The sequence below is a fragment of the Phyllobates terribilis genome, unplaced genomic scaffold, assembly GCF_046119375.1.
Source record: "Phyllobates terribilis strain yellow unplaced genomic scaffold, ASM4611937v1 Scaffold_3__8_contigs__length_932513732, whole genome shotgun sequence".
Classification (NCBI taxonomy): Eukaryota; Metazoa; Chordata; class Amphibia; order Anura; family Dendrobatidae; genus Phyllobates; species Phyllobates terribilis.
In genome coordinates, this window is record NW_027362763.1 from 520,694,908 (window position 1) to 520,708,591 (window position 13,684).

At 47.9% G+C, this 13,684-nt stretch overlaps 1 protein-coding gene across 3 annotated transcripts in view; it reads right to left on the reverse strand.

The window, feature by feature from the left end:
* MED23 (mediator complex subunit 23) overlaps positions 1–13,684 on the reverse strand; it is a 111,691-nt gene that overhangs the window by 10,826 nt on the left and 87,181 nt on the right. For all 3 annotated transcript variants that reach the window (XM_073671255.1, XM_073671253.1, XM_073671254.1), the window contains one exon: positions 4,978–5,109. In XM_073671255.1, the coding sequence (XP_073527356.1) occupies positions 4,978–5,109 (132 nt within the window). The remainder of the gene's footprint in view (positions 1–4,977; positions 5,110–13,684) is intronic.

A 13,684-nucleotide genomic window follows, 5' to 3' on the forward strand; every position in this document is an offset into this window, starting at 1 on the left:
GAAAATAGTTTCAGTTTCGTTTTTGAATGTTTTATTGTGAGCCCGTAAAAGTGGCTTAATACCTCTGACCACATTGTTGACAACAGTGACCTGGGGGTCAGAAATGCTTCCTGGGGCGATGCCCATGCTGTCCTCATGTCTTTTGAGCACTGTCACTATCGTTTTGGGCACTTTTTAGGCTTTCTACAGACTGCCGGGGGTGCCACCGCAATAATGCTCGGCTCTCCCATAGACTAACATTGGGCTCGTTGCTCGGGTCGAGCACCCGAGTATCACGGCGAGCTCGGCCCGAGCTTCGAGCAGCCGAGCATTTTAATGCTCGCTCAACACTAATCATGAGCACTGAGTGATGAAAACATAACACCCGAGCATGCTGAAGATACTCGGCAAGCACCGGAGCATGCTCGCCAAAAGGGTTAACAGAGCATACTCGCTCATCACTAGTCTATAAATCTGAATAAAATGGAGAAAGTTTTGTCGATCTCTTCTGTTTTGTGGTGTATATGGCCCTGTTTTGTACTAACTGAGAATCACTGTGATATTTATAAGCATTTCAAAGACTTTTTTGTGCTGTATTGTCCTTTAGGCTCATTGTAAATTTAAGTTATGACTTATGATTACTTTTTCCTCTTACTAAAAAGTTTCTTCAGCCCTAAATATTTAATTTCCACAAGGCAACAGGAGAAAATGGGATCCACAATTTGCTGTGCAATTTCCCCCAAGTACACCGATAACCCCATATGTCTGGAAACTATTTGGGCCCACGGTATAGCTTAGAAAGGAAGGAGTACTATATGGCTTTTGGAACACCATTTTGGCTGGAATAGACTGAGGACACCATGTTGCATTTGCAGTGCTCCCACGGTGCTAAAAATGCAGAAACCCTCCACAAGTGACCCCATTTTGGAACCTACACTTCATTTCATCTTGGAGTTTGGTGAGCAAGTAGTTGAAACCACAGGTACTTCACAAAATTTTATAACATTGGGCTATGAAAATGAAACATTTCACTTTTTCTACAATATTGTTGCTTTAGCCCCAAATTTCTCCTTTTCACAAAGGTAATAGGAGAAAATGGACCCCACAATTTGAGGTCCAATTTCTTCGGAATACACAGATACCTCATATGTGTTCGGGAACTAATGTTTGGGCATAGGACAAGGCTTGGAAATAATGTACGGCTGTATGATTTTTGGAGCTCAAATTTTTCAGAAATGGGATTGCAGACTCCATGTTACATTTGGAAAACCATTCAGGTGCCAAAACAGAAGTGACCCCATTTTGAAAACTACATCTTGAGGAATTAATCTAGGGGTGTAGTGAGCATTTTGGACTCACAGGTGATTTACACATTATAACATGGGGCTGAGAAAATGAAAATTATTATTTTTATTTTTTTTATTAAAATGTTGCTTTAGCCCCAAATGTTTAATTATCACACTGGGCAATAGGAAATGTTGTGTAATTAGTCAGTGGTTTGCTCTCCCGAGTATGCCAATACGCCATAGGTGACCAGAAACTAATCATCAAGCACACTGCAAAACTCAGAAGGGAAGGAGCAGCATTTGAGTGTAGGTTTTGCTAGAATGGTTTGTGGATGTCATGTCACATTAGCAGTGTCACAGAGGTGCAAAAACAGCAGAGCCTCTATAAGTGACTACATTTTACGAACTGCACTCCTCAGTGAATTCTAGTGGGAAACTGAGCATAACAGATATTTCACAAAGTTTTATACCATACATTCTATTACATCATCTACTTCATCCCACGGTGCAGCAACTGCACTGATGTTTTCCAAAGAATAAGTATGGTGTCGCAGAGTGAAAATTGCAAATATGTCAGCTCAGTGCCACGTACATTGTGCCCAGCTTTAGTTTCTGGAGACATATACCCAGCAATACATGATTCAGATGGATCCCCTGAAGGATCCATTCACTATGAGGCAGGCAGAGTAAGGCCACGGCCCCACTATCAGTATTCGGTCAGTATTTTTTCTCAGGAGTTGGAGATAAAACCAAGTGAGGAGCAATCAGGGAAAGGTATAATAGAAACAAGTCACCAATTCTGCATTTATTATACCTTTACTCTGTTCCTCACCTGGTTTTGGCTCCCACTCCCGAGAAAAAATACTGACCAAATACTGATAGTGGGGCCGTGACCTTACTCTGACGGAATAGAGACCATGCGGAGTCCAGTGTCCCATTTGTTTAGAGATGCACAAAAGCATAGCCAACTGAGCTTATGAGCATGCCTAAAAAAAACAGACATAGATGGAACAGAGACCAAAGTGTCTCGATCAGCCTCATTATAGTGAATGGTTCCGTCAGGTGTGTAGTTGTAATCCGGTTTACAGAGGTTTAGACGGAAATTCTAAGGCCACATTCACAGGGTCAGTATGTTACATCAGTATTTGTAAGCCAAAACCAGGAGGAGTGGAACAATCACAGGAAAAGTATGATAGAAACACGTCACCACTTCTGTATTTATCACCCATTCCAGGTTTTGGTTTACAAATACTGATGTAAAATACTGACCAAATACTGAACATGGCCCAACTTGGCATACAGCACAGGGTAAATATGAACTGAACCTTATACTGATTTTTGGGAGGTAGGATAAACAAAAACAGCAGTTCAAAATGGGAAAAAATACATGTTTACTACTAAAATGGTATATTAACTGCATTTGCATTTTTTTAAGGTGTAACAGGATAAAATGAATTTCACAATTTGTTGCGCAATGACACTCATATGTGGTCGGAAATTACTGTTCGGTCACACGGCAGGGTTCAGAAAGAAGAAGGAGTGTTATTTGCAAATCTGCTTTCCAAATGTCAGAGCCCTTAAGATGCCATAAAAGCAAAAAAAAATAAAATAAAGACCTTTTTGGAAATTACACTCCTCGATGATTTAATCTACGAGTGTAGTGACTATTTTGGCCCCACAGGTGTGTATTACAGAGAGAAAAAAAGCACGAAGAATGTGGTAGAGTGAAAACTGTACATACACCAGCTTAGTGTCTATACATTGTGCGCAGCTTGTGCTTCTGATGACAAGCATCCTGTAAATTCTTAAGTAGGATCTTTCAGCTTATGGCAGGACCTAACTGGTCACAGTATCCTGAGGCATTACGTGGTCTCAGTTTAGCATAACCATCGGGACCCACTTTCACAAGGTGCTGATAAGTTTTAAGAAGGAGCCCTTTCCTCCGTTACCCATCTAGATGCAGCTGCCATAGTTGACAGCATCATCTAGGGCAGGGGTCTCAAACACGCGGCCTGCATACGGCCCCCTCCGGCTGCTTCTTGCGGCCCGCAGGCACAGACCCCGTAACGATCGTGGCTCTCCACAGCAGCCGCCGACACCAGAGCTGTAATGCAGTGTATTGCCGCGCAGAGACTGGCTCTCTGCACAGCAATACCAGTGTCAGCCGCCGGCCTATCAGAGGCCAGCAGCTGACATCTGCGTCCCAGCACAGCGGCGTATGATGTCACTGCCATGCGCAGATGTCAGCTGCTGGCCTCTGATAGGCCGGAGGCTGACACTGGTATTGCTGTGCAGAGAGCCAGTCTCTGCGCGGCAATACACTGCACTACAGCGCTGATGTCGGCGGCTGTGCAGAGAGCGCCACGATCGTTACGGGGTCTGTGCCTGCGGGCCACAGGTGCAGAAAGGACGCCGAGAGAACGGAGGACAGGTGAGAATCTTTTTTTTCTCTCTCTGTCATGTGAAATACAGCACAGGGGACCTGTGCTCAGTATGGGGGGAGGACAGAGACCCTGTCTGGGCGACCATGTCTGCAATATGGGGGACCATGTCTGGGCGACCATGTCTGCAATATGGGGGACCATGTCTGGGCGACCATGTCTGCAATATGGGGGACCATGTCTGGGAGACCATGTCTGGGAGACCATGTCTGCAACATGGGGGACCTGAAAGGGAGACCATGTCTGCAAGATGAGGACCAGCTCAAGAGGTGTATAGAAACTAAAATGGTATCACTAAAAATGTCACTTTGTCATGCAAATAATGCGGCCCCCCAAAGTAAATGTTTTTCTGTGTGCGGCCCATATGCCCAGCTGAGTTTGAGACCCCTGATCTAGGGGGTTAAATGGCGATGTTTGGGGCTGAAGCAGCCGATCGTCAGCTATAGTATGCAGCTGACACCGGCTGCATTTTCTCCTATTGGGGTGTGCCACTTAGTTCTCCGCACTGCCATTTTATGGAAATTTAGAAATACTGCTCCTTAATAACTACGGCTAAATGGCATACTGGCAGTTGTTAAATGGATAAATTACTTAAAAAAAAAAATAATAATAATAATAATCTGCAAGTTTAATAGCATTCTTAAGCTGCCCGATCTCTGCACCATGAGCCACGCTGCCGGAAGGAAATTAACTGTATACACAGAGTGATGACTGAAGACTGATGATGCCTGGAGGAATAGAAAGTTGACGCTGTAACCATGCCTCGGCACTGACTGACAGCCGGGTGTAATTCTGAGCAGTCAGTGCTGGACGTTAATAGCATTTTTTACATGACAGGTTCCCTTTTAAAGTTCAGAAGAAAAAAACAAACAAAAAAAAAACAAACTTTTTTTTTTTTAAAGAAACCATGCCGCTGTCTGCCAGCTTGGTGCATTAGCACCAGGTGTAGCAAACCGCTATTAAGAGCAGATCTCTAGATGGTGACTTGTGTGTAGGCCCTCACAGAAGAGTAGATCTGTATGGGGATAAAACAGGAAACCCTGGAGCTTAGCATACTGGTTTGGTGTGATTTCAGTGGAAAATCGTTGGCTGTCATTATACAGGTAATGGGGGCTCTGTGTGTCACTACTGTGAGTGGGGCAGGATCTGGATATGGCTAGCTACCCTCTTTCATAGCTAAATGTGTCTCTTAAGGTCAGAAAGGTTGGGGACCTCTGCCCTATATTATAGTGATGTTTTGAGAGAAACATGCATATTGAATGTCGACTTACTTGATCTTTTATGCTGTCTCCAGTAAACATGTATTTCATATGATACAGAAAGTCACATATGGGATCCATGAAATTCAGGTGTGTGCTGCACTGATCCACGTTCAACAGCATTTCATAGAATGCCACGCCAATCTAACCAAAAGGGAACAGAATTGGTACAACAATAGAAAGAGTGCAATAAGTTTACTTATTACAGACCGTTTAAGAGGATGGGCTCCATAGTGAAGTGTTCCTTTAAGATGATGACTCATTTACCAACTATGGGACAGAATAATATCCCAGAACCATTTTCTGGCATTTAAACTAGACTGAGGGTAATCACATGCAACACAAAATGTTAATCATATGACTAGGAAAAATTATCAATACTAATTACTTTGTGTACATTACTAATATATCCAGTTACAGACCACAGAAACGTTGGATATTTGCAATAGCCTGAAAATAAGCCCTATGGGAAACATTTTTCGAGAACAACTGATAAAGCATTCCAACAGTGAAATATTAGAAAATTGGTTGCGCTGGAACAAGGATGAGCAAAGTGCCAGCGCAACCAATTTAGAAAATGCATATAATGTGTTAATATTCTAGGGGTGTATGCCATTCCGGCAAGTGCTTCACAGAAAGAAGGAACATCTGGAATATAGCTCTATCAATTAGCAGCGCTCCTAAATTCAGGGTTCGAGTAACACCACGATTTAGAAGAGCTCTACCGCTCATTTTTTTTTTTTAAAAACTAAGACTTACTGGTCAATTAACAATGTCAGCTGCGAGTTGAGACTCTCACCAATAAAGAGAATGAGGAGAACAAGGTATAAATGTATTTGCTCTCACTTGTGGGCATTATTATCAGGAATTACCATCAACTGGTGGGGTGGCCATGAATGTGCACAAACACTTTGTACAAAAAACAGCATTAGAGGCCCACTTATTCCCAAGATCAGCAGGGATGCCAGTCCTCCAATTAATGACTTATGACATACTTCAACTCAATAGATCAAGGAATAGTCACGCATATAATAGCTTCCGATTAGAGGAGGAAACACAAGGGAATATACGGATGTCACTGGCAAGGACTCATCTTTGTGTGCGGCAACACATTTTCCTGCCTGTTTGTTTTATCAAAGGAGCGTGAGTATGTGGTGTTCCACTGGCCCTACAAGCTCATAAATCAAGTCAGTGAAGAGCTCAGTGGCCAGATGGACACCTAAATTAAGCACACAACTTATTACACTGACACCTGAGACGACAGAGTGCAGCACCAGAGCAAACGACGTTACTCCCCTCCTCTGGTTGTTCTTTTCATCCGAGGACCAATCGGTGTTGAGTGAGCACTAAAATGCTCGGGTGCTCGAAGCTCGGGCCGAGCTCGCCGTGATACTCGGGTGCTCGACCCGAGCAACGAGCCCAATGTTAGTCTATGGAAGACTCGAGCATTTTTGCGGTGGCACCCCCGGCAGTCTTTTAAAAGCCTAACAAGTGCCCAAAACGATAGTGACAGTGCTCAAATGACATGGGGACAGCATGGGGATCGCCCCAGGAAGCATTTCTGACCCCCAGGTCACTGCTGTCAACAACATGGTCAGAGGTATTAAGCCACTTTTACGGGCTCACAATAAAACGTTCAAAAACGAAAGTGAAACTTTTTTCCTGTGAAATATGTTAAGGAACATCCTTTCCAGGGAAAAGACTTGTGTATAAGTTAAAATAAATGACCCAAAACAAAAATACTCCTCCACACCTTCGGCTATGTTCACAAGTAGCATTTTTTATGCGTTTTCGCACTTTTGTATTGCTTTCAACTATGACAAATGCATTCACCGGGATATGTCATTTTAACATTTTACAACCTTATCTGGCCATGTGCTGTGTGACACATGCATAAAGTGCTGAAAAGACATGGGAAAGACCCCTGGAAGCATCTCTAACTCCCAGGTCACTGTCTAAAAGTGTGCCCATCATAAGTGATCCTTGCCGCATCAGAAGATGCAGACTTGCAACTATCCCCATGCAAGTTCTAGTCCCAGGGCAGTGTTCAATTGTACCTCCCCATTCCTTGCAATACAAGCACAAGTATGCAGCCTGCCACCCACCCACCCCCAGGCTGCAATACCATACTGCTTGCTTGCTTGAACTTGAAATTGGGCCTTTTAGGCATGTGGAGGCGAAATCTGGCCACCACGTCATGGCTGTGTTGGTGGCCTGGAATCCATACTCAGTCCCCAGCCGCCCGGCGGCCAGGTGTCCATAAACGGTCCCCAGCCACCCCTATTTCTCCTTGGAACATCCCCCCCCACACACTTTTCTTAGCCCGGCCTGCTTTAGGCAGCATTGGACGAGCCCACCAGAGAACCAGACTCCTCCGGTGGGCCCTGACTTCTCCATCGGTGGAGTTGAGAGTGCCAAGGTGAGGAGCATGATGACGGAAGTTAGCATCTGCTATGTTTTCTTTTAATGCAAGTGTAAGTGTGCAGCCTGCCACCCACCCACCCCCAGACTGCAATTCCATACTGCTAGCTTGCACTTGAAATGGGGCCTTTTAGTTTGGAGGAGGCCGAAGCTGGCCATTACCTCATGGCTGCTTCGGCAGTGAGGTATCCATATTCAGTCCCCAGCCGCCCCTATTTGTCCTGGTGTGCCTTATACATAAGATTAAGCGCGTATACCAAAACATTACCTGTGCCCTCCCCAGTGCATTTAGTGGGAAGGACAGCCTATTCCGCTGTAGTGTGTGCATGCCAAACCCCTGTTCATGGTACATGCGAAGATGCCTCCCACCTTGCACCTGTTGTTGCAGACTTGCAACTATCCCCATTCAAGTCCTTGTCCCAGGGCAGTGTTCAATTGTACCTCTCCCATTCCTTGCAATGCAAGCGCAAGTATGCAGCCTGCAACCCACCCACCCCCAGGCTGCAATACCATACTGCTTGCTTGCTTGCACTTGAAATTGGGCCTTTTAGGCATGTGGAGGCGGAATCTGGCCACCACGCCATGGCTGTGTCGGCGGCCTGGTATCCATACTCAGTCCCCAGCCGCCTGGTGGCCGGGTGTCCACGCTTGCTCCCCAGCCTCCAGGGGGTGGCCGGGTGTCCATACTCTGTCCCCAGCCACCCCTATTTGTCCCAGTAACCTTTCCCACACTTAGCCTGGCCTGCTTTAGGGCAGCATTGGCCGAGCCCACCGGACTATCAGACTCCTCCGGTGGGCCCTGGCTTCTCCATCAGGGGAGTTGAGAGTGCCAAGGTGAGGAGGATGATAGAAGTTAGCATCTGCTTTGTTTTGCTGTAATGCAAGCGCATGTATGTAGTAGCGGCTAGGCCTGAGGTGGTCAGCGTTTTGCGCATATCCTACCTCCTCCGAGGATTGCTGGATGTTTTCCTGCTACTATCCCAGTTCTATGACTCTCGTTAAAACAAAGCTTCAGGTGATGAATGATGGATGAGGTGGTGGCAAAGGAGAAAGAGCAGGAGGAACAGGGACCATTCAAATCAATATCAGGCCAGTCAATCACACATGTCTTGTAGGATATGTTTCTGTAACAAAAGGAGCGGTTCGACTACACAGTTATAGGGCATACAGTGAGTGCAATGCCTACCAAAAATTTCGAGGCACTCCAATGCCCCTTGGAAATGACATGGAGGTCAGAGGGCGTTAACTAAACCTTTTTTTCCATTTATAGCAACTGGGTCTCCTGTGCACTGTTGGCCTAAGCAGTGAATGGAAGGCTTTCCAAAAATGAGGAACTGCAATGCCCCTTACAAGAGCCATGTGTGGCACCCCAGGGGTCTGGTCACCACAGTAATAGAGATTACGTCGGAGAGCAAGTGGGAGGTTTCCTGGTCAGGATCCCTTAAACATACAACATCCTCCTGCCCCAGTCCTGGGAGGGGAGAATTCTGCCCTTATAAACTGGATCTGGGGCGGGGTTGAGTGAGTCAGAGAACAGTCAGAGTCAGAGTGAGAGCAAGGGAAAGTAACAGCAAGGAGCTCTGTAGGAGCTAGGAGCTAAAGACCAGGGGCTGGAAGCTGAGCAGAGCTCGCCCTGGCAGTAGACAATAGAAAAGGGACACAGGAGTCCGAGGCTGTGAGGACTTCTATATCCAGCAACAGAAACCAGCCGGCAGGGGATTTCAGGTCCTCTGGCCATAGAAGCTCGGAGGCTCAGTCACAAGCAAGGGACCAGCACCGCCGTCGTGGAGCGGAGGCTAACAGAAGGCCTCAAGTCACCAGCCATAAAGGGTGAGCACTACACGGTACACTCAGGGACGTGGGCTACTTCTACCCGCTTACAGCAAGGTAGCCAGGAAGAGTGCAGACAGACGGGGAGGCCTACAACTCCACCTGGCCAGGGGAACTCCTGCTTGCTCACAGACTGACCAGGCCTCTTATGCTAGCCAGTACTCCCGGGAGGGTCTACCTTATAATCATCAGTAAAGACCCTGAACTGCACTGGAAAGACTCCGAGTCATTCCTGCTGCGCTCGTGCACCATCACCCCCATCATCCACACTCACTGCCCTGAGGCTATACTCCTCCCGTGGGGAGTTATCCCATTCTCTGCTGCGCACACAAACACCAGCCTCAGCGGTCTGCCTCGCAGTGGTGGTACTCCCTGACCGCAATCCACGAATGGCGCAGTCGGACAATTAAGCTCAAAACCTAAGAAAGACTGCCACTGGTTTGACCAGCCTGAGCCACGGGACCGGGTCACCGCCACGGAGACTACAGACCCCAGAGACCCGGCACCGGGTATCCCACACACGTGTACACACGGCCCAGGGGGCGCTTCACATGCAGTACAGCATATTACAAACATAAGTCCCATTATTGGGGAGTGGGTCTCCCATAGTATTTGCTTATGCCTTGCAAACAAAAGCTGCCAAAAATAAGGACGGAGGAACTTGCAATGCTGGCACCCTGGTGGTATAGTGGTGGTGGAGGCTGAGGATAAGGAGAAGAACATAAAACAGCCGAAACGAGGAAGCGTATACCCATGTGTGGGTGTGAAGAGGTGCATGTGAATACACCTCCCGAAATAACACAGTGGATTTGACTTTGTTACTCTGCTGTCATTTGGTGGTGATGAGAAGTCTGGCCCAATCCAGCCCTTGTTCATTTTGATAAGGGGCAGCTTGTTAGCATTGTCAGTTGACAGGCGAGTGCGCTTATCAGTTATAATTCCCCCAGCGGCACTAAAAACATGCTCCGATAACACGCTAGCGGCAGGGCAGGCCAGGACCTCCGAGGCGTACAGAGTGAGTTCATTCCAAGTGTCCAGCTTGGATACCCAATAATTAAAAGGCATAGAGGAATCACGGAGGACGCTGGTACGGTCGGCAAGGTACTCCCTCACCATCTTTTGAAACTTTCCACTCCTTGTGAGAGTACCCCGCGCCTCAGGGCCTGTAAGCTGGGCGGGTCTCAGAAAATTGTCCCAGAACGTTGACAGTGTTCCCCTGCCTCTGCTGGATTGGAGTTGCATCTCTCTCGCCTGTACGCCTTGGTTGGGCAACGAACTGTGACCTCTGCCGCTAGCGTGTTCAGATGGGAATTTTTTTTAACAGTTCTGCAGCAAGGGCCTTCTGGTATTGCCACATTTTTGTAGACCTCTCCACCTCAGGAATAAGAGAGTGAAAGTTCTCCTTGTAGCGGGGGTCTAAAAGTGTCACCAACCAGTAATGACTGTCACCCAACATTTTGACAACGCGAGGGTCACGGTTAAGGCAGTGTAACAAAGTCAGCCATGCGTGCCAGACTGGTAACGGGCAAGATTTCCGTGTCCTCACCAAGATGACGACTCACCATGCTCTCCTTCTCCTCCTCTTCCTCCTCCCCCCTGTCCTCAGGCCACCCACCCTGAACCGACGGTATGACACTTGTACAGGTACTACCGTCTACAACGCATGATAGCAGCTACTGTTCTTCCTCCTCCTCTCCCTCATTGTCCCTCAATGCACGTTGGGATGAGATGAGGCTGGGCTGTGTGTAATCGCCCGCTACGGCTTCTTGATCCATCTCATCATACTCTGGCTGCAATGCCTCCTCTTTAATTCTCTGCAGAGAGCGTTGCAAAAGACAGACAAGTGGGATGCTGACACTAATGATGGCGTCATCGCCACTCACCATCTTGGTGGCCTCCTCAAAGTTTGTCAGGATGGTACATATGTCAGACATCTAGGTCCACTTCTGAGGTCTTATGTGTGGAGTCTGACCTGAATATCGACGGCCTTGTTGCAGCTGGTACTCCACAACTGCTCTCTTCTGCTCACAAATCCTTTGCAACATGTGGAGGGTAGAGTTCCAACATGTGGGGACATCACACACCAGACGGTGTGCCGGAAACTGCAAACGCTGCTGCAACACAGCAAGGGCGGCGGAAGCTGTAGCAGACTTGCGAAAATGAGCTGACAGGCGGCGTACTTTCACGAGCAGATCTGGCAACTCGGGGTACGATTTAAGAAACCGCTGAACCACGAGGTTTAGCACATGAGCCAGGCATGGTATGTGTGTGATCTCACCTCGCCTCAGAGCCGCCACCAGGTTACGGCCATTGTCACACACGACCATGCCTGGATGTAGGTTCAGCGGTCTCAGCCACAGATCTGCCTGCTCTTTCACAGCTGTCCACAACTCACAAGCAGTGTGAGGTTTATCACCCAAGCTTATGAGTTTCAGCACAGCCTGTTGCCGCTTGGCTGAGGTAGTACTGCAGTGCTTCCAGCTTGTAACTGATGTGGTGATATCTGAGATGGAGGCTGAACATGAGGAGGATGCGCAGGAGCAGTACACTGTGGGGGCAACTCTGACTGACATAGGGCCCGCAATCCTCGGTGTGGGGAGGATGTGTTCCGTCCCAAGGTCCGACTGAGTCCCGGCTTCCACTATGTTTACCCAGTGTGCAGTCAGAGAGATGTACCGTCCCTGGCCACAAGCACTTGTCCACGTGTCCGTTGTCAGGTGGACTCTCCCAGTAACTGCGTTGTTGAGGGCACGTCAGATGCTTTGGGACACGTGCTTGTGTAGTGCGGGGATGGCACACCGGGCAAAATAGTGTCGGCTGGGGACCGAGTACCGAGGGACGGCCACCGCCATAAGATTGCGGAAGGATTCCGTCTCCACCAGCCTAAAAGGCAGCATTTCCAACGCAAGCAGTCGTGAAATGTGCGAATTTAGGACTGTGGCCTGTGGGGCGTTAGCTGCGAATTTCCGCTTTCGTTGAAAGGTCTGGGATATGGACAATTGAAAGCTGCGGTGGGACGTGGATGCTGTTTCTTGAGAAACTGCCATAACAAGTGAAGACTGAGAGGAGGGGGCATCTTTACATGCAGTATGGACAGGGGATTGCCTTGCACGCACAACAGTGGAAGAAGCAGTGGTGACACCCGCTGACACTGGTCGTGGACCCTGGGGTTCGCCCCACAAAGTCAGGAGCTTTGCTGCCATGTGCCTGATCATGCTGGTGGTGGTCAGGCTGGTAGTTTTGTCACCCCTGCTGATGCTGGCATGGCAGGTGGAACATATGGCCTTTTTGGGGTTATCAGCAGAGTCTTTAAAAAAATTCCAGACTCTGGAAGACCTACCGCTTCTACTGGCAACGTCCCTCGTGTTGGTGTTACGGGGAACGGTTGCCTGCCTTCTGTCGGCGGCCACCACACTGCTTCTTCCTGCCTGTTGGGGTACTCTGCCTCCCTCCCCCTGTGTGCTGCTGGCCTCACTCTGCATGTCCGCCTTCCACATTGGGTCAGTTACTAGATCATCCACCACCTCCTCCTCTTCCACTTGCGCACCACGATCCTCCTCCTCACTTCGTGGCAATTGTGTCTCGTCATCGTCCACCTCTTGTGACAGATTGCCAACGTCGACTTCCTGTGGCCGTGCCTGTTCAAATATTTGGGCATCGCAACATGGAATCTCCTCTTCCACCACTTCAAGCGTATCAGGCGAGGGGCCCAAATATGGAAATGGACCAGTGAACAGCTCTTCAGAGTGTCCAAGTGTGGGATCACTTGCTGTCTGACGACACTCGGCATGGTGGGAGGAAGGAGCATCAGGGTGAGGAGGAGTATGCGGTCGAGACTCACGGCTACTAAGATTTGACCGTGTGGAAGACAGACCGGAGGTGGTGGTGCCCAGGTAACTGGAAGTATTGTCTGCTATCCAATAACCTGTTCACACTGATCAGTTCTCAATACTGGTGTTGTTCTGTGCTTCCCTAGTAATTCGGTCAAGAAGTGGGAGCGAGAAGATGTGGCTGTTGGTTGTGGCACATTTTCACCTTGGCCACGGCCCCGTCCTCTGCACGAACCATCACCAGAACGTCCACTTCCACATCACTTGCCACGCGCCTTGCCCATTGTAAATGAAATAAAATAGCTTACACTTGCACTATCAATGGAAAAAAGGGTAATAAAGAGTAGATTAGAACCGTGGAAGAGGAAAACCACAGTCATTGTTTACTGGGGTATACCACACTTTTTTAAATAGAGATATTTGCGGCTGAACAGTGAGCGACACACTCAAACTGCTTTTTTTTTTTTTTTAGATACAAATGGCCCAAAATGGATAATACAGAGGTTTGAATCGTGGAAGTGCGAAACCACACTGGGATGTCGGGCCTACACAAGACTATTTTCAACAGATATATTTGTGTTTGAAAAATCAGAGACACTTTTTTTTTTGGGGGGGGGGGGGGGGTGGCACACCAAAAG